Source organism: Lonchura striata, chromosome 3 (genome assembly GCF_046129695.1).
Source record: "Lonchura striata isolate bLonStr1 chromosome 3, bLonStr1.mat, whole genome shotgun sequence".
NCBI lineage: Eukaryota > Metazoa > Chordata > Aves > Passeriformes > Estrildidae > Lonchura > Lonchura striata.
In genome coordinates, this window is record NC_134605.1 from 4,742,391 (window position 1) to 4,767,843 (window position 25,453).

At 40.4% G+C, this 25,453-nt stretch overlaps 1 protein-coding gene across 1 annotated transcript in view; it reads right to left on the minus strand.

Annotated features, from left to right (window-relative positions):
* Positions 1 to 25,453, minus strand: part of SPTLC3 (serine palmitoyltransferase long chain base subunit 3) — a 150,866-nt gene that overhangs the window by 62,128 nt on the left and 63,285 nt on the right. Inside the window, exon 2 of the mRNA XM_021527824.3 lies at positions 16,760 to 16,928. Within this exon, the coding sequence (XP_021383499.2) occupies positions 16,760 to 16,876 (117 nt within the window). The 5' untranslated portion in view covers positions 16,877 to 16,928. The remainder of the gene's footprint in view (positions 1 to 16,759; positions 16,929 to 25,453) is intronic.

The window sequence follows — 25,453 nt, forward strand, 5'->3', positions numbered from 1 at the left end:
ATCATAATTCAAGAATATCCCCCTCTGAGGACCAAATTCATACAAGATAATTTTGTCTCTTTTTCCACTCCTCTTTTTTCTTTATCTTCATGGACCAAAGCTAATCTCTGAAGCTGCTGGAAGACAGTATAGTAAAATACTATTTGCACTTCCTGTGCCATAATTTTTTGGCTGTATTCTGCTTAGGAGGCAAATCCCCAGTCTCAGTGGGGACTGCAGCTAAGGCAGTATGAGCTCTGAAGAAAGTGTGACTTGGTGCTCGGGAAGCACAGCTGTGAGCACCAGAACAAAGCCCTAGAGAAACTTTGAAAAACTATGAATTTTGCTTCCAGAAATACTGCCTAATCCCTGAAGTGCTCTGTGAGCTCTAGCTTTAAATCAAGAGAGAAGTGAATGGAAGTTTTCCCATTTTGGATGAAGGCAGTTCAGACTAAGCCCAGTGCTCAGTACAGCCATGTCCACTGGAGCTGTTGTGTGAAAATGATACAGAAATGTCCAGTGAAATGCAATGGCTTCCCCAAGAGACCTTCAAAGGTACCAGCAAAAAGTCATGCCAAATTTGGAAGAGCCAGACAAAAGCATGCCAAGAGATGATATCACTTCACATCAAATTTTCTAAAACATAGATTCTCTACGAGTACTTTACTTAAAGGTCTGCCTTGACCAATGCATTTCTGCTTTATTCTGACAGAATCCCAGTAAATGAAAGCGTGGGGTAAAATCCAGTATCCTCTGTTATTTGTTTATGAACAAAACAGATCAGAATTTCATTTTAAAAAAATTGATCAATGGAAGAGTATCCAAATTGGGATTCTATCAGCTAAGGAGGTAAGGTTGGCTCCTACACCAAGAGAACTGAAATTGCAACAGACATTGCAGTGAAGATGTACAGGAAGAAAAGATAATTATGCTTAAAATTCAGACTATCACATAGGTCTTGACTAGAACGGAACATAAAATCTTTAAAGTATCTTCTCTCAGGTGCATCACACCATATAGATTATTTACATTAAAACAGAGCACAACCTCTGGGAGAATAAATGCACACCAGGAATGGAAAATATTTGACACAGGCATTCCTGCACCATCAAGACAGAAGATCATAAACCACAGAATTTTGAAATATTTTTATTTTCTGTGGGAGCCATTCCAAAAATCTGACCACTTAGTTTGCAAAGCTGAGTGGAATTACTTTGAAATTCCATATATGTTCCTTTGTCTCTGTAGCGAACTTGAGTTAAGTGCTAACAACTATTTCCTGTGTTACAAATCTCAGTAGAATAATGTGGAAGTCTTGCATTCCTACACAAATGCTTACAATTCTATCCTCATTTCCTAAGATCCAGCTCAGTCCCACACAACCTTCAAATCTGCTTTTAGTATCTCATGAGGTACGCTGCAGAGGACACCACATTTCCCCAGAAACATTACAGTTTTGGAGCTAGAAAGAAAATGTTTAAAATTTTAAGTATACCTTTGAAGAATGTATGACAAAATGGATTAAAACACTCTTACACACTTGGACAAAGTGAAGAAAAGTATTGCACCAGTTACAAAAGAGCTAGAATTTTCCTAATGGGAGTATAGAATGGAGCTGGCAGTAGCAGCTGTTCTGTTTTAACTAAACGTTCAGTCAACACTCAAGTATTTTATTTCCAAGTGCTACACGCTAGTCAATACACATGCTAGCTGTGAAATTATTTGTGATTCTGCAGCTACGCACTTTACAGCCTTATTTCTTTGCTATTTATGAAGAAAGAAAACCAAAAAGAAAACCAACTCCCTTCAAGACTGCAGTTGCTTACAGATCTCCATCTTCCCCTCCTTGAGTCACTCCTCCCCGTGGTTCCTGGCCATCATCCTGGCTGAGATCACCTGCCACAGACTCAACTCGTCCACCCTTTCACCTCCTCTTGGCTTTCCCTCCGTAGCCAGGGGCTACGCCAGCAACCCCAGCGCACCCGGCACGCCCCTGCCCCAGTTCTCACAGCGCATTTTGCTCCCTCGGGCAGCTCCACCTGCCTCCACCCGAGCCCCACCACACTGCTGAGCCCTGCTGACTGCAGCGCGGCACAGCCCAGCGAGCCGGACTCTCCGGTCCAGCCACTGCTTTATCTGACTCCCTCATTTCCACCCGGCCCATGGCACTTGGAGAGAGCTCTCTGTGATGACACTGAGCTGGGAGCTTGTGTTGATCTGTTGGAAGGTAGGAGGGCTCTGCAGAGAGACTTAGAGCGGTTGGATGGATGGGCAGAGTCCAACAGCATGATGTTTAATAAGTCCATGTGTCAAGTTCTACATTTTGGCCACAAAAATCCCCTACAACGTTACAAGCTGGGGACAGAGTGGCTGGACAGTTTCAAGTGGAAAGGGACCTGGGGGTGCTGGTCCACAGCTGGTTGGATATGACCAGCAATGTGCCTCAGTGGCCAAGAAGGCCAATGGCATCCTGGCCTGGATCAGGAATGGGGTGGCCAGCAGGAGCAGGGAGCTCATTCTCCCCCTGTACTCAGCACTGGTGAGGGCACAGCTGGAGTGCTGTGCCCAGTTCTGGCCCCTCAGTTTGGGAAGGACATTGAGACCCTTGAGCACATCCAGAGGAGGCAACAAGGCTGGAGAGGGGCTGGGAACACAAACCCTGTGAAGAATGTTTGAGGGAGTTGGGGTTGTTTATCCTGGAGAAGAGGAAGCTCAGAGGTGACCTCATTGCTCTCTACAGCTCCTGAAGGGAGGTTGCACAGGTGGGGTTGGTCTCTTCCATTGGGCAGCACTGACAGAACAAGAGGACACAGTCTCAAGCTACGTCAGGGAAGGTTTAGGTTGGATATTAGGAAAAAATTTTCACTGAAATAATAAAATACTGGAATTGTCTTCCTAGGGAGGTGGTGGAATCACCATCTCTGGATATGTTTAAAAAAAGACTGGACTTGGCACTTGGTGCTATAGTCTAGTTGTGGTGTCAGGGCACAGGCTGGACTTGATGATCTCAGAGGTCTCTTCCAACCTCATTATTCTGGGATTCTGTGATTCACTAACAGAGATTGCACTGACCTGGGCTTGAAAATGAGGAGGAGTTAAATTTCAACTCTGATTCCTTGTCCCCAATATTGACACCTGAATAATTACAAATTGCTGCAGACATGAGTGTCTCATTTCCAAGTATGTCTTTCTCAGGTGTGAAAGTGGGACCTAAACCAAAGTTTATAGTTGTTTATAGTTGTAAAATTCTTATGACATAATCATATGATCATCATATGATCATCATCTGATGATCACCCTTAATATGAAACTAACCAGTATTAAGTAAATTAGATATCAGGTAGCTTGAGAATTCATTTTTCCAATGCAAAAGTGACCAGTATCCATACATAAAGACCTGTTTCTGTCAGTGTTTGAGACATCCTTCCCTTTCAAAGCCTTTCATGTGTATGCACTTTTTTATTCCTTCCATCTTCCCCACTCAATTGAATTCTCTTTTCAAAACTCAGACTGTTTCAATGCACTGCTAATGTTTTTACCTACTCAACTGTTAAAACACTGTTGTTTATGAGCTCTGATAAACCTTACATGTTGAAGAATAGGACTGAAAAACCCTCCAAAATCACAAACTCCTATTCAGTTTTGCAATGATCTGTGAGAAGATGTGAATAGATAAAGCACAGGTGTGTCAGCTTGTTTTAACCATGGCTAAATGAAGCTAATTAAGAAACAAGACACCAGCATCTCCTTCAAGTTAAGAAAAATATTCCTTTTATCCAACAGCACAGAAAGTAACATTGGTTTCTTTGCTTCTACCACAAGTTTCAAGAAATTGTGTCAGAAGATTTATCATCAGATTTGGTAAATATTTTTATCACCATATTTTCGTATTCTCATAAAGCTGTCTCCTATTCCAAGAAAGTACAGTTGGAAAATATAATTTGTTACAGATGACCGATGCCCACCTCTGCTGAAATACTGCATTGCAAACCGTGCAATTTCTTTCCACATTTTCCTGTGGAAAATGTATCTTTTTTTTTTTTTTGGCCATGCATCTAAGTGGGGATGTAGCACACCCAAGAATGCCACACACTGTGCAGAATGATTAAATGTAGCCTTGAAATGTAGCCATAAACCAGGAAGATATCCAGGGCTAGAAAAAAGAAATACGGGAATAAGCAGCAAACAGTGAAGTCTGTGAACAAATTATTAAATTATTGTCAGTTAATCATGGTGATTTATTTATTGAGAAGTAACAAAGTGCAGAGATTATTAGCTCCTCCCACAAAAAAAACATTGAATAAAAAAAGAAAACTAAAGAACCCTCAAACTATCCTCTGTCAGTCTCTTTAGGCTATATTTTAAAGGCACAAGCCTTCTTGGATATCTGGTTAAAAGCTTAAAGTCTTTACACACTATTAAACTAATTCTGTGTGTAGCCCTGAAAAATAAAATATTCTCATCATGTTCATGTTAATTGCATAAATTAGAAGTACTCAAAGCCCTCTAAAATGCCTGTCCATCAACCTCCAGCCTGAGCTCACACAAATTACCTGTCACGGAGTGAGAGGTTTGCATTTCTGTCTCTTTAAACTGGTGTCCTGAGACACAGCTCCAATGAGAATGCTGTTGCTGAGCAGGTGAGAAACTTGATGAACAGGAGGTGAACTGAAATCACACGGCCCTTGTGAACAGGAGAAACACCAGCCAGATGACAAAGACGGGTTTGGAACTGCAAAGTTCCAAGTCTGATCCTCTTTGGCTCAGACTGCTCTAAAGATGAACTGATGCCTGACCGGGTTAGAAGAGAATTATATGGAAAAATAGTAACATTTAACAGGAATTCAAGTTTCATCTGTTGGATAGACTAGTAGAACAGAAATGTCCCATGAGAAATGACATCAAAACACACTTTATTCTCACTTAGTAGTATCAACTAGAACATGAGACAGGGCAACTGCTTTACACAATACTGATGAAAAATCACTGATATTTGAAAAAGTGGCACACTTGGTACCCTGAATAGACACTGATCCCTTGTGTACCAAGTATTTCACAAGTAGAGAACAAAATGAAGTGTCATTATCTCAAAGTTTATGGACTAAACACATTTCTGAGAAATGCAATGGTAAGATACACACCATGCAGAAATGAGTGGGAGCAGAAGTAAACAGGGCACTGTGAGCTCTGGGAATAATAACTTCTGGGGTGTTTATGTGTGTCTCATGTTGGCTTTCATGTAATATAAAGGAACACTCTGATGGAAACTTCTCTTTTTTGGAGCATAGGTTAAATCTCCTTCCTGCTGCAGATTGCCCAGGTCACTGCAATGAGTTCACACTGCAGCTTCTATTTCAGCAGAGAAGGTGCTGGGCCTTTCTCATGTGTCCAAAAGCCCACTTAAAGCAAAGAGTGGATGATAAAAAAATGGCTCATGAGTTCACAAGCTGTTAAGGAGTTGACAGACAGATAGCATCACTATATAAATTTTGTTTCTGTAGGAAAGCAGCCAAGATTTTATAATGCTACTATGCTGAAAGCTCAAACTATGTAGGTGGGGTTTTCCCCTCATGTAACACTCCTCTCCCCAGTCACATACATTTCAGACAGCTACAAAATGTTCAGTGGGGAATAATATCAAATAAGCCTACCTGATGTTTTAAAAATCTGCATAACTTGCCACCGATTGAAATTTTGTTTCCTATAGATGTTAACATCTTTACAACAAAATCACAAGCTTATAACACTGGTTCTCAGCAGGTACACATTGAAAGAGTAAAAAAAGCCCAAGTCTCTGATAATGATCCCAAAAAAACAGATTGAAATTATGCTTCAATTTACTTAAATAAACCCATGTGATTCTCAGCCCACATACAAGAATTCTAAAGGTCTTTGGTAATATTGAATCACAGATATAAAAACCTCCTAATGTTACCTTATCTCTGCAAATTTTAAAATGTTTTCTACCTGTTGATAAAGCTATTTTTTGCCTTCTGACTTGCTTGATTTAATTATGCTGTGGTGGAAGCATAAGGAAGTTAATACAAGATTTTCAAAAGTGTAAATGAATGGATACTTTGGGTTGGGGATAAGATGGAAGCTAAAAGAGCTCCATTTTTGATCTGTCATGCTTGGTCATACTATACTGTCATACTATCACTAGTAGAGTGTCTGTTGACTTTAATTCTTGCATAAACTCCAGAGATGTATCTCTGGTGCAAAACCTACTGTGATTTCTTTACTAAATCATAGAGGTGAAGAGGAACACAATTAAAAGGAAAAGATTTCTCACATCTCAACAGAGATGAGATTAAGAGTCAAGACACTAATGAAGTGCAGAGAACATTTTTGTTGGAAAGGGACAGGCGACCTTTGTGTGCTTTGGAAGACATTACACATGCAGGGAAGTGGAATGATCTTGCAGACATTACTTTATGCTGAAAACTGCTGCTGTAACAACAAATCCTCTGCTCAAGGACCAAGGGGCCAGTCTGTTCAGCTCCCCATCCTTACAATAGGCATGTGGAAAAAAGACAGCCTCCCTGAAGCCCTTCTTGATCCTGAATATCTTTGGCTCAACAGTCATCATGTGCACAGTTTTATTTCTTTACCTTTCAGTGGTGAGTAAGAGATGCAAGGAGTTCAATTAATTCCTCTTCAGGGAGGTAATAAATTACACCTCTTCTTGGACAATAGGTTCAACCCAAGGTGAAATTAGATTTTATTAAAGCTGCACCTCCATTCCCAAAGCACAAGTCTCCTGTCTCTGGACACAACCTCATAATTATTTTGCTAACTTGCTAGTGCTCATAGCATATCCCACATTTCACACTATGCACACCATTAATATACATCTGAAAATAGACACAAATTATGGAATTGTTACATTTTCTAACACTTGAAAACAGATTTTAAGAAAAAGCAATTAGATGTGGTATATATCAACATCATACTTGTCTCAGAATGAAAAACAGAAAAACTCACTTTTTTCTTTAAAAGTTGTAGATTTTGGCAAACACATATTTTTGTTTTGGAATCTGTACTTTCTGCTTGGTTATGGGTAAGAAATAGATTTAAGAAGCAAAAGTTCTGACTTCAACCTGAAAAGACACTGTTAAAATATGTATTGAGAGCCAAAAAGTAACAATAGAGAAGTTTTGGCCACATGGGATTCTTCCCAGATCATTTGATAAAATAATTTCTTATTTGGGATAAAACTGGGTTTTACACTGAGAAAAATGAGAATCTGCTTTGTAACACCCCTTACTACTTATTTACCCACAGATGCACCAATCCAGTACTTAAAGGCTTATTTCCTCAAGGGTTTTTTGTAACCTAAAGCAAGTGGAAAGAAACCAAGGCTAAGGCCCAGAGGGGTGGATTATTGTGATTACAATAGAGGAAAAGGGGTGGAGATTGCATTAAAACAGTTTGATGAAGAGTTTTGTTTCATTTCTGTTCAAAATACATCAAAAGCCAAGAAATTCCCCTCTTCAAGATTAACACATCCTTATATCTGCTAGAAACTCCCAGACACTTTTACCACCCACATAAGCAAACAAGCTGTTTCTGTAACAGTGATGCAAGGAAAAGATTGCACAGGGGAGCAATTTATAAAGACCCTTTTATAAAAAGGAGATGACTTCAAGAGACTTGAAGATGCACATTGTGTGCCAGAGACAAAGTAAAACATTCCCTCTGAGCATGACTGATGTCAAGAGATTGTTGGAAGTTCAAAAGCTCAAACTCAGAATCTTGTATGAATATGATCTCAAAAAGCAGAGGAAACATGATTTTTCAAATGCATTCTTTCACCAAGAAATGCCTTCAAAAAATCTGGTTCACTTTGAATTGTTTTATAGTTTGGTGTTGGGATCTGAGTAGCACCCAAAGTTTTGAGGTTGGTCACCAGGAGATGCATTCCATCGGATCATGGGGCTGGGATTCTTTCAGGGAATAGCTGACAATGTGACCATAGGTGGTGTAGCCATAGGTGGTCTTAAAATTGTTTCTCAGGTGGTATTTCCTGACCTCCAAGGTCTCATGTAAATGCTGATGCATGGCTATTGGGACTGGGTGGAAATCTCTGTGTCCTGCCCTCTCCAGGCAGCAGTGTGGCTGATCTTCACAGATCTCCCCCACAACAGTGTGCATAAGAACCTGACTGCAGCTCACCTTTACCTGCAGGAAGTGCAGCCTGCTGATGACAGGGGAAGCAGATTGTCTTCCTTTCAGAAGACAATCAAAGTTTTGTGGAAAGACGACAAATGGGCAGGAAATAGAAATTCTAAGCTAGATTGAGGCATTCTCCTGCAGAACAGGCCAGGGAAGCTCAAGAATGTACAAAGTGGCTGCTGTGATACCAGGTGAAAGCTGACAGCTTTGGGCTGTGAGATCAGCCAGGCTGAAGTCTCAGATAGGTACATGTGAGCCACATGGAGAGATGTACGGCAGCTTTTCAGACCCTATGAATCAGCAACAGGGAAGCAAAAACTCAAGTGGAAATTCCTGGAGGAAGCAGAGTGCAGCAGTATGTCAGCTGAAATGGCTACAAGTCTCAGCTCTGTATCTCAAATTTGTCTTTCCATATTTTCTTTTTAAGTGAATAAATCCTCATGTCTTGGTAGGCTGATGGAGAAGACCAATATTTTTGGAAGCGGGGGAAATGACAGAGCACATGCCTATGCTTGATCAAAAGAATGAAGGCAAGGATACAGCTGAATGACTTCCAAAAAATCCCTGAGATGATCAGTCAAACAGATAAGGCATTACTGTATTACATCTACACTGGATGTTCAGGAAATTCAAAATACTTCAGGTGGGAGAAAGACACCCGGTCAGAATAGGTTAAATATTACTTTGTTCTGAAGACATGGGTGAATATAGATGGCATCTACCCTGGAAATTCAACTCTTCACCTCACAGATTTATACTAAAGGTCATATGTCTGAATTCATGTATCTTTAAGTGCAAAACACTACAGTTCCTTTTCAGTCTGGCACAAAACACTGCTGGTCCTGCTGCCTGTTCTTCTCCTTAACTGGCATCTTTCTTCCATATTCCATCGCACAATTCCATTCCACATCCATTCCACAATGACAGCTCTCAGACAATAGCCTCACAAAATTCCTGGCTGGGTTGCTTTCTCAAAATATTTTCTGTGGACAAATTAGCTGCCAGGAATGGCAGAAATTCTCTGGCTGTGCCACTGGTCATTGTAGGGAAATTTAATTTTCTGCTTTGCTGGTTAATGCCACTGTCCTAGCCACAACAAAAATTACTTTTCTTGAAAAGGAAGGTAAAATACAAAAATCCACGAGAAAGTTTGTATGTCTATTGGCAGAAGATACAGACCTGCATATCATGATGAATTAGGATCTTTACAGTTGTCTTATATCCTATTAAACTAGGATTCAAAACACCACTGCACACATGCAAAGAGCAAGCTGTGAGAGAGGCAGCATGATGCTAAACATTTTTCTGGCGAAAAGTCTGATTTTATAGAAACTGTGGGAATGTAACAGAAGATTGTTGAGAAGAATTATAAACATGATGAAGTGATCTGCAGCTGAGGTGTGGAAAAACACATATACCAATAGTTGTTTAGCTTTGTGTGTTGGCTAAGTTCAATGTCTGTGTTTCAATAAGAGACCTGAGATAGACTTAGAGGCATTCAATTGAACATGCTTGAGATTCCATCCCTGCTGTGGGAAAGATCACAGCAGGGAGGCAATCTACACCTGTGACAGCCCCTGAAATACAGGTGAAAACAGCATGTTCAGAGATCCTTCAGCAAGGACCGAGCAAGAACTGAGTTCTCTGGTGTCCCTGCTCAAATGGGTCTGCCTAGGTGCTGCTTTGGGGATCCCTAGTTTGACAAGGTAATAGAAATAAATTTACTGTTTTGATTTTGTTCAGTGCTCTGTGGTCATCTCTGGGTCATGTATATGCCAGCTCACACAGAGACCCAAACAGGCCCTAAGCAACCATTATCTTATCATTCAGCTCATTATTAATCATGAACTTGCTTCTGCAATGGAACACATCCAGCCACATCCCTCGCTGACATCACAGGTAGAAGATGCATTTCACCTTTCTCATTTCTGAAAGCCAGACTGCCACTTAAAGCTTGCAGAGGTAATTAATTCTCATGCTGAAGGGATGTAAATAGACAGGCAATAGCAGTAGCCACGCCATGGCTTTCTATTACCCATTACCTCTATTGAAGACAAATAAGCTGCTTGTCAGACAAATATTCATAGAAGCCTAACTGAGGTTCTGCATCAATTCCATCCATTTTTGGATCACTGTTGCTGACTCACCATAGAAATGCTGCCTCCTTGCATTGAAAGGTCACAGACTCACTTTGACTGGATGGTCTCTGTTTCATCTTCATATTTTAAAGGCAGGTCAAGGCCAAATTCCCAGCAGGGCACTCAGGGTTTTGCCCTGAAAGGCTCCATATATCCCATTGCTGTAGCCCATATTTTGATTCCCACTCCCTCTCCACACAAGTGAAACCCCTCCAGCCTGCAGCAATGTATGAACCATTAACCATCACTCTTTGAGCCTGATGACCCAGCCAGTTATTACCCATAGAGTAGTCTGCCGTCGAGACTGTAATGTCCCAAGTAGCACATGACTGTGGTATGACCAGTGTCAAGGTAGGTGACATCTATCACTTACCTCTCACAGAAAAATCTAGTCATCTCAGCATAGAAGAAAGTCAGTCAAACATTATTTATCTCTGGTACATCTATGCTTGCTGTTCCAAATCACCTTCCTCTCTATGCTCCCAAAAGTGACCTCTGTCAGAAATTATCTGCCTTTTGAAGACAGGTGGGACATTTCTCTTCAGTTTTCAGGGATCTTTGATGCTTGGGAGCTTCCAAAGCTGATAGTATGTGATATCACTGACCACTCATGAGTGCTTCCTTCCTGATCCCATGTATGGGTTGCCATTTCTCAAGACATCCATGACTCAACCTTCTTTCACTGCTGGTAGTTTGACAACACTGAGGCTTGGATGACTTTGATCATAAAAAGTGAGTCAAAGAAAGCACAGAGTACATCTTACCTGTGGTCACTAAGTCATGGGATGTTGGGACATGTTTTCCTTGTTCATTCCCCACTACTACTGTAGCAGTAAGATCTGTTCTTGATTCCCTTGATATTCCTTGCAAATGTTGATTCCAGGAGATCTTTGGCTTACCTAATGCCACTGCTACATGCCCTCAGAATGCTTCAAAATTCCTCTTTCAAAGGCCATTCTTGTTTCTATCTCTTGTATACTATTTATTTTTGCACTGGAGCTCAGCCATGGGTTATGTGTGTGTAGCTAACCCAATCCCCCAATACATTTATTTGCTGTCATGAGTAGTAGGATGGGCTGTTGCTGTGCTAAGCGGAGGCTGAGCTTAAAGATCTGACATGCTGAATCTTTCAAGCCAAATTAAATTACTATCTGCTCTTTATGTAAAGGCTTTACTGTCCAAAATTTAATTACCCGAATATTTAGAGATTTCCAGGTGTTTAGAGGGCAATGACTTTAGATCAACCTTATATATTGAGCTATGTGAAAAATCTCAGCCTTGCATGTAGTCTCATGCAACACGCTCAAAGCACTTCCACAAGAGTCAGAGACTCTTGCATGTGCCCACACAGTGGTGACACCTCAGCTGCAGAAAGATGTCCTCAGTGTTTCCTGCTTCCAATGCATTGAGCTCATCACATAGCAGGGCAGATGACAGAAACAAGGGCGTGGATCCGAGACCTGTGATTATCATCTGAGAGAGCAGGTGCAAAGCAACACATTTCTCAGGCTTGAAACCAAGGAGAAAAGAAGCCAGGAACTGAGGATGAGGAGGTCTTATCTGTGGTGCACCTGAAGCAACAGGTAGAGCAATTGGCAGAGAATTTGACTGAAAACCAAATCTCAACTTTTTCCTGAGTGAAAATTGCAATTGCACTTTCCATGAACACATGCACAATGAAAAATGCCCAAACTCCTGTGCTGCTACAAGTGAAACAGGCTGGAGTCAATGAAGTTTCCTTTTAATTAGTTTTTATCCAAACCAATATCAAAATATGAAGATATTTCAGAAAAAATATCCTATTATGTTGTTAGATCATTATGGCTGCACAGCTGAAGCTGCAAGCAGCTGGAAAGGTCTGATCAGCCTTAATCCTCTCCCTTTGCTCTTCCCTTATTAATAATAACCCTTATTGCTTGACTCTGTGGGAATTAGTTTCTTTCTTTTCCTACCAGACTCTTTAACATTTATATTGAGTATGCATCTAAAATGACCCATTTACACCTGGTTTGCAAAAACACTTGAAGTGCTGTCCGCATTTGTGAAAAGAGTGCAAAGAAATTACAGGAGGCCTTTACAACATACAAGAAAGCTACTGCCATGAGAACAGTTGCATGGCATATTCCTTTCATGACTCTCTTTCTAAACAATTAATGTTTTCTTTAAGATTGTCATTAGGCAATAAATGACATTGGAAAGCAAAAAAGAGAGGAAAGAAACTAGGATGCCAAGAGCATGGAAGGGACTGAGACTGGATGCTGGAATATTGAACCAAAAGCTAAGTAGAAGAGCTAGAGGGAGATTCAGATGTAACAGGACAGAATTTAAACATAAACAGCTTCTGAATTTTGGAGCCTCCAAGTGTTGGAGACTGTCAAATTTTTGGGCCATCAGATATGTGGGGCAGATGTTACTGTGCTGGGTCTCATCCCAGGTTCCTTTTTGGTTTCACACAGGAGCTTGAAATCCTTGGGAAAGCCTACAGTCTTGTTGACTACACGTTTCTTCCAAGCCCTGTCATTCTTAGTGCAGAACATAAAAATAATGAGTTTACAAATAGCTTTATAATGTCTTGGAGGCTAAGGAAGTAATCTATCGAAGAAATGGAACTGGTGCATGTGTTTTATAGGGAAAAAAATTTCCACTAGACAAACATATTTATTGTTTTAAAAATCAAATGCTCCCTATTATTGATATCAACAGCAATATAACAGCAAAGAAACCATCACTAGGAAAATACCTTCTCCTGGCCAATACAGTTACACAAACAAATAGGTTAGCTGCTGAATTGTTCTTTGGACAAAGGGAAGTCCAGACTACGGATTCTGGAAGAACACAAAGCATCTGTCTCTGTTAAAAGCACTAACAAAGTGGAGGATGTGATCCACAACCCACCTCCCAAAGTTCAGGTCTTACTATGGCCCAGCTTCCAAAGAATACCGGGATGCAGTGTGGCTGTGGGGACATGGTTAAACCTGATGTCCATTAGTACATGGAGAGGCTGTGCTATCAGGGAGAATTGAGTGAATCTGACTTAAAATAATCACAGAAGCTATCTGAACAAGCAGCTCCACCCCAAAGCACTCTAGCACTTCCCCAAAAGCAACAGCTTATCTTCCGGTAGGATGCTTAACTGATTCTTTATCACTCAAGCTACCGCCTTTCTGTCCCCGGTATGCCACAGAATGCTAGAAGCAAAGAGAGCCTCCCTGCTCCCCCACATTTGATCATCCCTAATTACCTTTCCCAACCCATTAAACAAAATTCTTTCGTTAGAAACCCAAGGGATTTTGTGGTATCAGAATTTCTTCTCTATTTCTGTTAAGCATGCACAGACACATAAAATGTTCTTACATCATTAAGATGCAAAACACACTGTTCTTGAGCAAGTATTTTTCAAAAACAATGTTTCCAAAGCCAGAATTTCCTGAAGCTAGTGGTTTCTGGGGGCTCCCTTGGGAAAAAAAAAAAAGGGTTTATAGAGCTGATTTCTGCAAAGCCTGATGTTCTAGTCAGACAATTGTGAAAACTATTGCTATAGGCCTGGAAGCCTTCACTGTGCCCTTCACTCATTGCAGTCACTGCACTACCTGCCTCTGTCAAACCACAGCATCTCTCCCTCCCCACTCCTTGCAAAGTAGCACAGCTGTAACTAAGCCCAAAAGTTTTGGAACTATCACAAGTCTAAAAACACTACCACCAGTCACATCCCTTGAATATACTAGCACTATATTTTTGTTATATAAGGTGTTTAATGGTCAATTAATTTATTGCATGGGCAGTAAAGTACATAAATGTGTGTGCCAGAGTGTTAGGGAAAATAGGGGTGTTAAGTGTAATGAATATAATTCACGCTGATACAATATGATGCATGTAATATTTGATATTGTTAGAAGCACACACATCGGCATTGGGAGTTGCCCCCACGTACTCGAAAACCAGTCCCTGCCAAAACCTCATTTGCAAACGAACACATGTGGCTGGCCCGGAGACGGGTCATTTCTCGAGGTGATACAGGAACGCCCAGGTGTTGATCCAGGCTCATACATCTGAATGCTGCGTTCCAGTAACTCCATCAGGGAGATTCATCAGCACCCGGCACCGGATTGTTCCACCCCAATACAGAGAAAAGAGACTTTATGAATATGTGGGACTTTGAATGGGAAGAAAAGACTGGATTGCCGAAATCCCGGCCTTGGGCGGAATATTCCCTATAAAAACCGCTTGTAGGGGAGGGTGGTGTGTGGGCTCAGGGGGAACCTCTGCTGAGGCTGTCCCCTCTGTGACACACCCAGCACCGATCCCGGGCTCGGCGCTGTCCTTTTCCATGTGGCTGGCTCAGAGAGAACTCAATCGCTGTAATAAAATTTCTATTTTTCATTTTTAATTTGGCCAGATCAACTCTTATCTATAACAGGGGCAAGGTGGCTGAAGAGCAAAAGAGGAAGAATGAGTGGAATGAAGAGACACTTGGAAACCTTGTACAGCCTTCCCTTGTGCACCAAGCTGCCATATTCCCTGCTTCTCACATCCCAGCTTGTAAAATGGGAAGCACACCCATGAGAAGTGGCCAGTACAAGCGCACACCTCCAGCAGTGAGGCTCCTGAGCAGCGCAGGGAGGAAGGAGCAGTATCTGCTCCTGTAAAATAGCATCAAGCATAAGCGCTGAACAGGGTGAGGCTGCTGGGGCGGGGAAACAGACCAGACAGGAATGGGGAGATTCCTGCCAGGAATGAGATTCCTGGTTCATTCAGGACTCTTGTGTTATTGTTTCCTTCTTTCTGTGTTTGGAGCTTGAAGAAAGGGGAAATGGTATGTAATTTGGAGCACGGGGCTCGACCCAGTCTTACCAAATCCACCTTTGATAAGCCTCCTGAACTTTCGAAGTCTTCACTTCCCTCAGCCATGGATGGCATTTACAAGTGGCTCAGTGCTACTCTCAGATCTCACACAGCAGGGTAAAACACTTTCTCCCCTGACCATGTGGTGCTTTTGAGACCACTCATCTTCAAGGTACATTTAATAATATTTCCTTCATTTATTTTCCACCCCTTTCAGGCCAATATTTATTTCCTTTTTTTTTTTGCTCATGCTCAGTAATATTAGTCATTACTTCTCTAGCTGTTTACTTCTCTTTTTTATTAAGGAGGAAATCCTAATTCATGCCTTCCTGGGATTTCAAAATCACTCATTTGCAGCAGCTTAACAGTAACTGAGTGGCAAAGCCTAGTCCTTGAAATCTGTCACGAGTGGAAAGCAAAGACTTAGAAGACCATTGTGGCAAACAGCTAATGTACAAAATGACAAGGAGGTGTACGTGATATTGACTTAGGTTTTTGGAAGCAAATCCAAGAAAGGCTTTTTTCAATCATTGTGCAAGATTTTTTGCTTTCCTCAGCCAACACAAGTCAGTGATTGGGAAATACTCATATCAGGAGAGACACCTAAAGCCAGACAACCATTAAGCATGACACTGGGCGTGCCCTCATTACAGTGCTAAGGTGTGTGAGCGCCCCATTTAGAGAAAGATAAAAGATAGCAGTTTATTTGTAAAACAGCAGAGCCCTCACACCCGTCCTTATCTAAAGCTCCAACAGGGATGCTTAGGTGAGAGCACAGGCTCCACCAACAACCTTCTCCATCCCCCCTGCCACTACCACAACGTGCTGTAAAGCCAGCCTTCTTACAGTCACAACAGGACTTTCTCCTAGTGATCACATCAAGATCCAGAATTAGCACGTTCCAAGACAGACAGTAAGCTCCCAGTCAGAACAGGTATCACAGCGAGACAACCTTTAAATTTGGGCTCTTTTGGTAAAAATACACTTTTAGATTTGTTCATTCTTCAGGATGTTACCTGCCAACAGCTCTACAAAATATTCATGTATGTGAGAAATGCTACTTCAAAGAGAACAGCCTAAGAAAATAGAAAGTAAACTGGCTTGGATTTTAAGCAGTAATAGGCTGGATAGCAGGCATCAGTGTGGGGTTCAGCTATGCCGTCCCTGCATAAATGTAAACATCATGAAAAGGCAGCTTTGCCTGCCTACATATTTTTGTTGTTATACTTGAACAGCAACAAATCACACTTTAGAAATTACTCTACACACTTGAAGCTGACAAAACAGCTTTCCACTAGTGATTACTACATTGCAAAGTCAAGTCCACCACCGGTTAAGCTTTAGAAGGAAGTTACTACTTGTGTTTGTTGTGTTTGATATGAACTAGGTGCTAAGTCAGTCCATGGGATCAACAGCATTTGCATGAGCATTCCCGACTCTCTCTGCAGTTTAGGAGAGCCAAAAGCAGCATTAGGTCTCACGATTACAAATTAACACACAAGCCTAATCCATACAAGGTGTTCAATGGACATTAAGAAGACCATAAAAACAGCTTAATAAGTAATGTTGCAACTACCTATTTGTTTTCAATATTGAGGCAATTAGGATAAACAATGAAACCTTACCTTTGCTCCTTTAGTGATTCCATTTTTCTTAGATATTCCACTTTTTAAGAGGTTATTCTGTTTCTGATGATGATGATGATGTAGATGTCCATTGCACACAGCACTGGGATTAGCCATCTGTTTAAATTAGTAAGATTCTCAGTTCTTAAGGGTGTCTCGGGTCTTTCTACTGTAAAAAAGACAGTGGGATGAGAAGATAAAGTTCTTGGTTAAGGCCTGAAAGGTATCCAACTGGTCTGTCAGGATTTTCCAGGATGAGAGGAGGAACTATCTTTTGCAATCTCTTCAAAACATAAAACTTTCTTTCATATAGCTTCAGCCCCAGCAAGCTAGAATGTGAAATACATAGCAGGAGGTGTGCTGTTAAAATCTCTGAAAATTACTGCTCATCGCTGGCTCTTGCATGAACACGGCTCCTGTGAGTCAACAAGACTGCTGCAGCTATCAAGAAGTGGGTGGATTCAGAGGCGGAGACACTTAAAGATACATTACCTCTTAAATACCTCGGAGAGAGAAACTTTTGTTTCTTTTTTCCGAATTACGCTCAGCGCCATAGAAACTGCCAAAAAGCTTTTGAAAATTTTAGCAGTGTAATCTGTAAAATTACATGGTTCAGCTCGCGAAGAGTATATTAGCTGAAAACAGGTAGTATTGCCCTGAGTAAAGCAGACACTTCAAAAAATTTCTTTTAACCTCTAGTTATATAAGTAGCATGAAAGACACAACATTATACCTGCAAAGAAATGGAAAGCATTTTAGTTATAAAATGATAATTTATCTAGAGCTCCATACTACAGACACGAGCACAACTATTCACTAGAGTGATTTGTCCCTTCAAACTCAGTTTGGCCAGTAGTAGGATAAATGGCATGCTATAACAATGAATGAGAAATGGATTTTTATAAAGCTGATTAATTTCGTTTTAAAACAAGTCAGGGTTTCATTACTTGCGAAACTACTAAGGCCGACTAACATATATCCTTTCTTTTATGAAAAAAGGTTTTTAATTATGAAAATGCATATATGGTCTTTGCTGAATCAAATTCTCGTGCTTCAGATTTTAGTGGCAAAAAGTAAAAGTAGCAACATCTCTGGTAGCATTTAATAGAATCTCTTCCTCCCAAAATAATTCAAATTAGTGTGGAGACAGATTAAAGAAAAGCTGTATTATAATATAATTTTTGAAAAAACAGGAGGAAAGGGTGAGAGAATAAAAATACTTGAAGTTCTTTAGTTAGAGAAAATTGCTATGCCATCCTGGCAATGAAATGTAAGTTATATACAGAAAGAGCAGCCTAGAACTTGAGTACATGGAATGCAGGAGATGAAGTGTTAAATAAACCACTGTGAAAATACACAGGAAAGCACACTGTGTTGGTTTGGAAAATTTACCTTAGACACATATTAAATTGCTAAAATATATTTTCTTTGAAGTAATTTGCAAAGTGAAATATCATCAATGTACTAGACAATTTTTGGTCCTGCTTAAGAGTGATCCAAACTTTAATTAATAAGACTGTAGTATTTTGGGGGAAGAAAATAACCCCTTAACTCATTAAAATGAAACAGGAGCAGTAAAACACCAAAATGTTTTGCCTCACAGTTTTACAAGATTCACCATAAGAAAGCAGATTTAAAAAATTTTATCTTTTTGGTGCTTTTTCTAGGCAAGAATACCTCATTTCTGTATGAATAAGTTTTGTTTAGGTTTCACTAAGGCGTCTGTAAGTATAGCTCACTGACAAATTAATTGTGAATTTAATAATGTCAATTATAGTGGCAATATAAATTGTTGGTCTTAACTAGCTAAGAGTTCATATTTGCAAAGAAAAAAGGAGACTGAGATGAGGATAAGCCTGCAGGAAGAATGGTTGGCAATATCTCCTGCATACCCATCCCCTATGGGCTGATGATAAATGGAACAAGGTAATGCAAGGCATTCTCTCTGCACCTGGCAACCCTCTCCCATCAAGGAGCTTTCTTAGTCTGGGAATTGTGTCCTTGATTGTCACAGCAAATCAAACACCTGTAAAACATGCCATCTGCTCAGTGAGTTACTGATCATCTTCCCCCTGTTGTGATAAAGGCAAGGACACCACAGTAGTGCTGCTCCCCTTAGCTGCTCCCATGTTCCAGCTAGCACCTCTGTCAGCTGCTTTTCCCAACAGGCTCAGCACATTTCAAGGCACAAAGCAATAAAATTAACATATTGTATGTGTCTTTTTCCCCTCTCCAGTTAAATTCATGAGGGAAGTGGAATCTCCAGTTGAATCAACAGTTCAGATAATGCAAATTCAGTTGCTAGTTCCAGGCTCTAGGTCTTGCTATCTGTTTCAAGACCCCTGAAATATCAATGTCCTTACATGAATAAAATAGCAAATTAATTGTGTTATGGTAATTTTAGTTTTCAATAGCTATATTATTTAAGATAACAAACAAATAGAACTTTAAAAACTAACACATTTAAATATGAGTTTAAATGAGCAATTAAAAAAATAAACTCAGAGAAGGGCTGCCCATTTGGATATCTGTTAACCATGATCTAAAAGCCAGGTTCACAAAACAAATACCACTAGAAGCTGACTAAAATTCCTGCCATGATCCTATTCAGAGCAAAAGACTTATAGAAGGGATGAGTCTGGACAAATACACAAAAATTATCTGTAAACAGAATGTGGTATTTTTCCTGGAGAAAAAAAACTAAAGAAATAAACAAACAAAAAAAACCCCAACAGCAACAACACCCCCCCAAGAAACCTCCCCAAGCTCCCCCAAAACCTAAACAAAAAACCAAAAAACCCCAACAAAAACCCAACCCAAACGAAAAAATAAGCAGAAAAAAGCCGAAAAACCCAAATCAAATGAGGAAAAAAAAAAAATCCCCAAAATCATTGTGCCCTTCAGAACTCTATCTTACTCAAAGCCATCTCATTTATTACTCAGGCTTCTGCATACATATCTATCATGTTACCTGTTACCTGCACCTAAATCTCTCACTCAAATGCATGAGGATCTGTGCTGCCTGGACACTGGAGAAAGGAATCAATAATTGTCTGCTTTGCAACACCAAAACCACCACTAGCAATACCCTAGTTTTGTCATTCTGGGAAGTGGGAGGAAATCATCTGCTGTGCTGATGGTACAAGAACTGTGTGTATTTAACTGCAGGGAACACCAATCCTACTAAGATTGTATTTGCACTTCTCTTTAGTGGCTTGGGTACTGATCACTCTTCATTCTTTGACAAGAAGATGGTGAATTTCTAAGAATCCCAGCAGACCACACACAATGTTCTACAAAAATGCTAGCAAAATTTCCAAGATGTGACTACAGTTACTATAAATCTGCAGGAAAACCATCAATGAATTCCCAGGTTCTAGGTTGTGAATTCCCAGGTTCTAGGTTGTGAATTACCAGGTTCTAGGTTATGAATCTCCAGGTTCTAGGTTTTATTCCTTGCTTTGTCATCATCATTTTTACACCATTGCATTCTTGTTAAGTCACACTGAAATCAGGAGAAAAGTGTTTAAGTCTTTTTTAAATGCTCTGAGACAAACTGCTGGGGAGTATGATGCAAAAGTGAAGTAAAATATATGCAGTATAATTAGCCAAGGTTTAACAACAGGGCAGAGAGAACCGAGAGGGATAGGGCTCTAAGTAGTCCTCAGTGTTGGAAGAAAATCACTTTTCTGGTAAAAATTCCATTGTTACATAGGACAGATTAAAAGGCTGAATGCTGCTGATGCACTCAAGAAACAGGGACAAAATATTCTATTAGACTTTTGGTCCAGTCAGACATGTAGTGTCATTGTAGTGGTCACAATGTCCCCATTTAAAATGACAATACTGGATTCACAGTGTTCCCATTTATAATAGCAGTACTGCATTACCTACCAATAAATAAATAAAACAAAAAAACGTTGCAAGAAAGCATGAGAGCTCATCCCAGAAAACTGTCATGTCATAAACCAGAAGGATTTAATAGGATTCCTGCTCATCCCAGAGTACAGTTATTTACAGCAGTGTTGCGAAATGGTCTTGCAATCTAATGGCAAGACCTTGATAATTTCTGTTTATTACAGATTCCCATTTACATACTACATGAAACAATAAGGGTCTAAACAAAGACACCAGGTAGCTTTATGTTTGTTTTGAGTGGACAAACACCGCTGTCAAACAAGAGCTGAAGAAACTAGGAACCAAAATCTATTCCTCCGTTAAAATTGAAGATTCTAGTAGTGTTTAAATTGGCAGCAGAGCATGATGGTAATGGAGTACACAGTAAAAAGACCTTTTTTGTTCTTACAATCATTTCCCTTAAAATAGAAATCCATCTCATAAATTCTGTGCACCATTGATGACTTATATTTGATGTATGTGGACACATGGATGTTAGAGGCAATTCCTGCTTTGGATATGTAGAAGAAAAAATAGGGAGACACCACAACAACAAAGCAAGAGCAAGTACCAGCCATCAGCTGGTCAGTCACACCCAGGGTGTCTTTTGAGTCATCCACACTTCACTAGCACCAGCTAGAGACTAAATTTCCCTAAATCCTTACATGGAAGAACCCCCCATCTGTGTTTGCTTCTTTACACCTTATCTAGCAGTGCATATGTGGAATGCCACGTAGGGATATGCCACTACACCTGGAAATAAAACTGCACACCAATACTGCAAGATCCCCTCAACTGCCCTTGCACAACTTGAAGGATACACAAAATGGTTTGATATTGGTCAGAGAATAATCTAGAGCAACTCAGACCCATGGCACAGGTGGACTCACACAGGCAGTGTTGCGACAGGGCAGGGCATGGCACAACACGCAGGGCTGCCCTGTGCCTGGCAGCTCCACGCAGCCCCTGCAGGGCCCTGGGGCTGGCACAGCTCTGCACCTCCTTTTCTTCATGGGGCACAGCAAGATGACAAGACAATGCTTGAAAACCTTAAGCATTTAAAGATGCTGTCAGCCTGGCTTCTTAGGCAATGTTATCAGAACCAGTTTTCTGACTGCGTCTGGGTGTCAGCAAGCTTTGAGTATTCATAGCATCAGGAAATTGTTGGGATTTTCTGTCTGATACAAATATCTGATTGATACATGATACATAAATCCAGTTAGGAATCTGTTCCTAACCTGAGGACACTTGAAGCACTTGTGACCTTTATCTCCTTTCAAGGATTAAGGCTTCTCAAGTTGCACAATTGATACAGTTCTGTCCTTATCTTTTGATACAAAAATAAAATAAATCTGACTAAAATGTCATAATCAAACAAAACCAACAAAAATTAAAAAAAATCACACCAAGACAGAAAGAATATAGGAACTAAGAGCCTGCTGCAAAAACCCAGCATCGAGTGCAAGAGAGCCCAGTGTGCCTTCTGCTCTATCTTCTTGCAATTACAAGGCTGATGCCATTACTACACTCTTATCTTTAAATTTCTCATAAAGTTGAACCTGCAATTCTTACTCCTTAAATAAAAAAAAATAGATATCTAGACCCAGTGATGCCAATAGAATCAGCCAAGCCAAAGGATAAGAAAAACACTTTACAAGCACTAGGTAGAGGCAAAATCTCTTTTGTGGGACATTTCTCTACTGACTTCTTTCAGCAGCAATGTGATCCGTAGCCACGCAACCTCTAGAGCTGTGCAAGGCAGATTTCAGCTTCCTTTTCCAAGACCTCTGCCAGTCAGGCTGATTTATTTGCTGGGCTCTGTAATTTGCCAAGAACCAGTGTTGTATTTTCATTGTTTCCACTGGACACGATGAATGGAGCAGGGCCAGCTCTGTGCCATCTGTTCCTCCTCTGTGTCATCACCACGTTGATTCAGACACATCATTCTTCACCACAAACATCTGGAACATTAAGATAACTGATACTTAACCAGGTAGACAAATCTCATTATTATTATTATTACTAATAAAACTGAACAAAACAGACATAGCTTTAACCTATGTTTAATGATTAAATATCAGTCTCTGAACAGGAAATTATGAAGCGATTTCACACAAAAGTTAAAAGTTATTGCTTATTGTTCTTATAATTTAATTTTTCAGTGCTTCCAGAAGCATGAGATTTATGCAGGCCGAGATGAGAACTCGTAATGCTACTCAGTTGGAAAAAAAAAAAAGTAGCATTGCAAAATACCCCATTTTTTAATCTAACAAGTGGCTCTGTTTTGCAATTCTTACTCACTCAATGAAGCACTTCATTGAATTAGACCCAATGAGGTCAATAGCCCTACCTATGCAAGTAGTATTCTTCAAAATCTTTTTATTAGCATTGCTAAATTTAGATTAGTAAATTATTTGCCTTCCCCATTGCTAATAAACAAATCATTTCAAGACATGCCACAGAATTAGATTTTTGTGTTAAAAGTGATTCCATGCATGGGGTCTCTGGAGACTTATTTCCTCTTGTCACTGCCTATAGTTTTGTTATTCACCATTTCAGTTTTGTTTGTCCTATCTCTTAGGGAAGTACAGGTTGAGAGAGAAAAAACCCAAACAAAACTTCAAAACCTGTGTGTTCCAGTTATGGTAAAGGGGTGGTAGCTCTGTTGCCTTATAATAATTTTGTAGTTTTCATTCAGTTGCCTCCTGATACTTCACTATGTTTGGCATTAGATATTTTTACCCTACAGTGTCAAACAGATGGAAGAAAACAGAATATTGTTCACTTTACCTACTTAACTATAAATATTCAAACTTTCAAAAGCTTTGTCAGGTCAAGTTTTTTTCTATTTTCACTAGTAGAGAATTTCTTTTGACTACTGAGAGTTTGGTCTCCCTATGGCTTGGCACAAATGGTTGCAATTCTGTTTTAAGCAGACTTCACTGCAATTCTTTCTCAATTTTATGCCTCACTGAAGTCAGTGGAGCTCTGAAGAGGCACCAAGTGTCAGATGTGAGAATGAAAAGGGGAATGAGAATTGAGAAATTCATTCTAGAAATTGTTGCCAAATGTAGGAAGGGCAACTGTTTATCTTGAGAACTTTAACTCATGAGTTCTGAGAAAGATGCTTTTTAAAGCTGGTTTAAGAATTATATTTATATTTATCATTTTGACAACAGGATTAAATGTTTTTCCTTACTTGAAGTTATTTTTTTTAAAGGTTCAGTGCAGAAGCCTGAAACACCCTGCATTTGTTACAGAAGCTTTAGGAGCACAGTCTGGTGTTCCAGAATCATTGCCATGTTTCAGGAGCTACAACTCCAAGAGTTCAGTTCAAAGCTGGTACATATACCAGAAAATAAAATCAATTGAAGGTTTCCCAGATCAGCAGGTCCTATTCAACACAGCTTCAGTCACAAAAGATTTTTATTAAACCCCTTCAAGTTTATTGGAGTCTTTTAATTCTCCTGCCAAGACACTAGAAAACTAAAGTTTCTTTCCTGAGATATCTGTTTGTTTTTATATTCCATGTAATCTCTGACTTTAATATTATGCACACTAAGCTTGTCAGACCTCAGTAAATAATTTTAATCAAATGTTACTATTTTCTAGTCTCTACAGTTCTCTTTTGAAACAAACTCCTACTCAAAGAAAGCATATTTCATATCATTGGAGAAGAGTTGGGCAAGTTGGGCCTTAGACTACTTTTAGGCAGGTATCATTCCACAATCCAGCCATCCATACCTTAGCTGGGGAGGCAAATGTTGCAACTATTGCAGCTCCATTTAGCAGACTATTGCTTGCAGTGGATTTCGAAGCAATCTTTCCTACACAGGATAGAGATCCTGTGCTGCTTTTTCAATGCTGCTAAAATGTCAAGCCATCGTGATCAGCTACAGCTTGCTCTGAGAGCAGTGCATGTCCTTCAGCTCCTGCACTCTCACTGTAGCTAAAACACATCTGAAACTGCCTCTTCCCTGGAGTAGCTCCTCTCCTCACCTGCTATGCACTGTGCTAGCAAACAGCAGCTGATGTCATGGAGTTACACACATCATTACAGTTTCTTTGCATAAGGTTTCCTTCTCTTCTTTTTATCTGCTAAAAACGGAACAGAGGTGACTCATGACTCATGACTGAGACAGGCAAAAATTAAATACTCAGCAGGAAAGGCTCTGCTAGGGTTTCCACTGCCTGAACTGGTTCATCCATGGGATAGATGCATTCCTGGTACCACCTCAGCCTCTTGGACCGTGCCACAGCCATGGGGACCTGGCTGGATCCCCCACCCCAGCCTCTCCACAGTGCCATGCATTCACCGTGGCAAAAGCAGTGCTGGTGCAAGGTCTTCACCTGGCTGATGGTCCAGAGCTTCTGCTCATCCCCTTTACCATGGAGCCTGGCTGTGGTACTCCTGCCAGTCTATGCAGGACAGATCAGCATCACCCCCAGCAGGGTGGGGGAAGGTTTAATAGACTGTTGTCATTGAAAACAGGTGTATAGAGGAAAGGAGCAGAGCAGGGTTTGAGAACTGTCAGGAGGGATCCTCAAGATGAAGGTTTACTATTGTACTTCTGTGAAAGAAATGCCAGGAAAAAGCCCTTACTCCTCCCTTCCTTCCCACAGCAGCTGCCGTGCTGCAACCTTGGCCTGTCCTAGCAGCCTGTTTAGCTCATTAAGATTTCTGGTCCTGGTAATGAAGACAGCAGAGCCATGGTCCTCTCTTCTCTCTGAGGTGTAAGGCAGTGGTGGAACAGATGTGGCAGAAGCATTTGTTCATGGGGACCAGTTTCTACTGCC